At 31.9% G+C, this 3,368-nt stretch overlaps 1 protein-coding gene across 2 annotated transcripts; it reads right to left on the reverse strand.

The window, feature by feature from the left end:
- Positions 1-228: 228 nt before the first annotated feature.
- LOC109857791 (nascent polypeptide-associated complex subunit alpha) lies at positions 229-2,368 on the reverse strand. Of its 2 annotated transcripts, none has more exons than XM_020434483.1 (6): positions 2,271-2,368; positions 1,386-1,674; positions 1,180-1,299; positions 868-963; positions 629-787; positions 229-532 (listed from the first exon to the last, which is right to left on the reverse strand). In XM_020434483.1, the coding sequence occupies exons 2-6, from the start codon at positions 1,638-1,640 to the stop codon at positions 518-520; spliced, it is 645 nt and encodes a 214-aa protein (XP_020290072.1). In that variant the 5' UTR covers positions 1,641-1,674; positions 2,271-2,368; the 3' UTR covers positions 229-517. The 2 variants fall into 2 exon arrangements, with proteins under 2 accessions (XP_020290072.1, XP_020290073.1); XM_020434484.1 differs by having other exon boundaries at positions 2,285-2,308.
- Positions 2,369-3,368: the final 1,000 nt, after the last annotated feature.

A 3,368-nucleotide genomic window follows, 5' to 3' on the forward strand; every position in this document is an offset into this window, starting at 1 on the left:
CACAATAAAGATATTCTTGATAGAAAAGCGAGTTATCGAACGCAACTTTTGATATAACGCTACAATAAATAAATACTCAATTACATAAAAACGATTCTATTAACTACTGAGAGTGACAGTTGTCAATATAAATTACAGAACCGTCATACAAAAGCAATTATATCTCAATTAAACATATTAAATACTTAAATATCAATTCACATACAGATGTCCACTAAACAACGAAAATATATATAACTTAATTGTTTTTATTATGCATATCTTAATGTGTATTTAGTTCCTTTTTCTTGTACACGTATTTATTATATATATACATATCGAGACGATTGTTAATTCACATTATCAATCTTTGTCATAATGTGGTTTACTTTTTCAACATAATGAAATAAAAAATAATGATGTCTGATGGTAATGCAATAATCTATGCTGCTTGAGCTCACAATTTTGAAATTATGATAAAATTGTGATCTCAAAACATTGACTATCGCATGGCACATCTTACTTCTAAACAGTTTCATCACATTGTTAGTTCCTGGAATAGAACAGAAATAAATCAGTTATTATCTTCTTTATATTCTATTTCTCTTTTTAGCTCTTAAATAAATCATTTATGTTTTAAAACACTTACCATAATAGCATTGACAATGTCATTTTGATTATTCTTAAGAGCTTTAATAGCTTTTCCTCGAGACACGTTAGCCTGACACATTACCAAATCAACATCTTTTTCCTCCACACCTGTCTCATCCACTTCTTCTTCAGATTCTTCTTGTATGGGAGCAACCACCTTGTGTAAATAAAGAAATAAATATTAAATACTATTATTTATTTATCTCTTCTTCGAACGAATATATTAAAGTATCTTACCGTGGTGCTGCCACCAGCTTCTGTTGCTGGTATAACAGGTGGTTCTTTGAACTTCTCAGCTGCTGCTACTTGAGCTTGTTGGCTGAGATCTTCAATCTGCAAATAGATTGTCATTTGTTATCACGTAATTAAACAAAACTACCAATAATACAAATGTGTCAATAAATTTTCTAATGTCAGACTGCCAAGGTACTTTTCAGCATGTAATTTCAGTTAATTTAGCGAAACACCTGATCATTCATCATAAAAAAATAAAATATTTCCCAACAAATAAAATTATTGTCAAATATAATCACAGGGTCAAGTTTTTACCTTGGCTTCACCAAATACTATGTACGTGTCTGAAGCAGGGTTTTTCAAGACATCTGGTTTATTTATAACAAATAAGATGTTCTTTGATTTACGTATAGTTACTCTGTTAACCCCTTGTACCTATATATAAAAAAAAAAGAAACTCTTAAATAAAAAAATACAATTGCATTCATTAAAATATCAAAAATAATGCACTTTAGACATACAGGTTTCAATCCTAGTTTACTCATCAGCTTCCTAGCTTTTTTTTCACCTCGACTCTGTTTAGCCTTGGACACCATATCAATGGGAAGTCCAGTAACGGTTGTACCAGGAAAACCAACTGTACCTGGAGGGCCTGCATCTTCTAATTCTGGTATAGTGTCGTCTGAATCTGAATCAGTTGCAGAGCCAATGCCCACAAGTTCTACCTTGGTAGGCTCGGAACTCACAGCCTTTTCTAGTTCAGTCAGTTCAGGCATGGTTCTTAATATAAGGCCAGAACTATAGATTCCCCTATGGACAAAATTAGTCATATAACTATTTTTTTATTTGTACAAGAACTAAAGTTTTAAAAACTAATAAAACAAAATATTTATATACGTGTGTATAATTATCAATTTTTTTCATTAGAAACAAGTCACGTGTCTAATTTTTAATGAAAAACAATCCTATGTAAAATCAACATAAATCAACAAGAAATTTTTCGCGGGATCATTGTCATAGAGTGGACATTATGGCGTCCAAGAAAGCTATCCGAAAAACAGCTCGCTGAACGTGACGAAATATTTGTTTCTCCGAATAACAAATTTCGTGCTCGATGTGTTACAGATATGTATATTACGATGTGTTGATCTTTATGAGACACGGTTGTCTACAAATAGTAAACCGGTTTTATATCAAAAAGTATCGCATCAGTCCACGAAGCACGGTAAAAATTTGCCGAGACGAGATCCGTTCGAACCTTATAACAACTTACGCTGATATCAGTGACGATAAAACGTACTACGCAATACTATTACCGCAAATGTCATGTTTGATTCCTGATCTCACGATATATTCACATTTCGTAAACAATTACACAGTGATGTCGAAAGAATTATTAGATTTACCTTGTAAAATTTACCTCCTCGTACGAATGATGAAGATAGTTGAAGCCAGTTGAAGCACTTAGGAGTACACATACTCTTCATACATCAAGTCACTCAGGCTGATTCACAGTGCGAGTCTATCTGTGTGCGGGTCTAAGCACCGGCAAACAGAACGCGGCGACACATTACGCGCAACGCGATAACCAATCAGCAATTTGTTCTTATAGAAATGTAACATATTTTTCATAAGAGCAAAATGCTGATTGGCTATTGCGTTGAGCTTAACGCGTTGTCAGCGCCGTCTGGGTTGAAAACGCTGCTGAAAGTCATGAAAAGAACTTTACGACGCATTCATTTTCCTCGACTAATGCTCAACGCACATGTCAGAAAATTTTTGGCTCGGTCACTGATTGGTCACGACAAATTTCTAACCAATCATATTCCGTTACGCATTCATCTTATCCGAGGAGCAGGAAATTTAAAAACTAGTAGTACAAGCTTAATAATAGTAAATACATCCTCATAAGTAGAATACATACTTTTAAATAAGACCAATATATTTTGGCAGCATGGTTTATACTTTTATATAGAAATATATATTTCTTTAAACAATCACTAAAAAAATTAGATACATAATGATAATTATTACTATCACACATGTGGTACCGATATACGAAATACAACAATTAGGGGTAACGCAAAAAAGAAAGATTATTCGAGAATTCTATATATAAACGTATATTATATTAACAATTTTTTAAAGTCACTTAAGTATCTTTCTCTTTTTCTCTTATCCATATAGTGCAATGAAAATTTATATCGAAAATATAATACAAAGCATTAAATAATATTTTAAAATGCGTGTTATAAATCATGTACAATTCCCTGTTAGAAAGCAAAAAATATAATAGGAAGTCATGAGAAGTCATTTTATGTTCTCGTGATTCATATTAAACGCTAAGATTAAAACTTGGATACTGTTTAATCTATCTATCACACAAAAAATAATAATCACAGTAATAAATTATAAGTAGTGTGTGTATGTTTCCGCATTTCGAGATAATATATCTCATTATCGAGATAATCTAGAAACTATATCAAATAACACTTTTACGCAAA

Source organism: Pseudomyrmex gracilis, unplaced genomic scaffold, assembly GCF_002006095.1.
Source record: "Pseudomyrmex gracilis isolate BER0280 unplaced genomic scaffold, ASM200609v1 scaffold_172, whole genome shotgun sequence".
NCBI classification, from domain to species: Eukaryota; Metazoa; Arthropoda; class Insecta; order Hymenoptera; family Formicidae; genus Pseudomyrmex; species Pseudomyrmex gracilis.

Bases quoted from the DNA above. Each gene is read 5' to 3' on its own strand.
- LOC109857791 (XM_020434483.1), bottom strand. From the start codon at position 1,640: ATGCCTGAACTGACTGAACTAGAAAAGGCTGTGAGTTCCGAGCCTACC. The intron at 964-1,179 runs GTAAAAACTTGA...ATCTATTTGCAG, and splicing joins TAGTATTTGGTGAAGCCAAG to ATTGAAGATCTCAGCCAACA. The intron at 788-867 runs GTAAGATACTTT...TATTTACACAAG, and splicing joins AAGCTGGTGGCAGCACCACG to GTGGTTGCTCCCATACAAGA.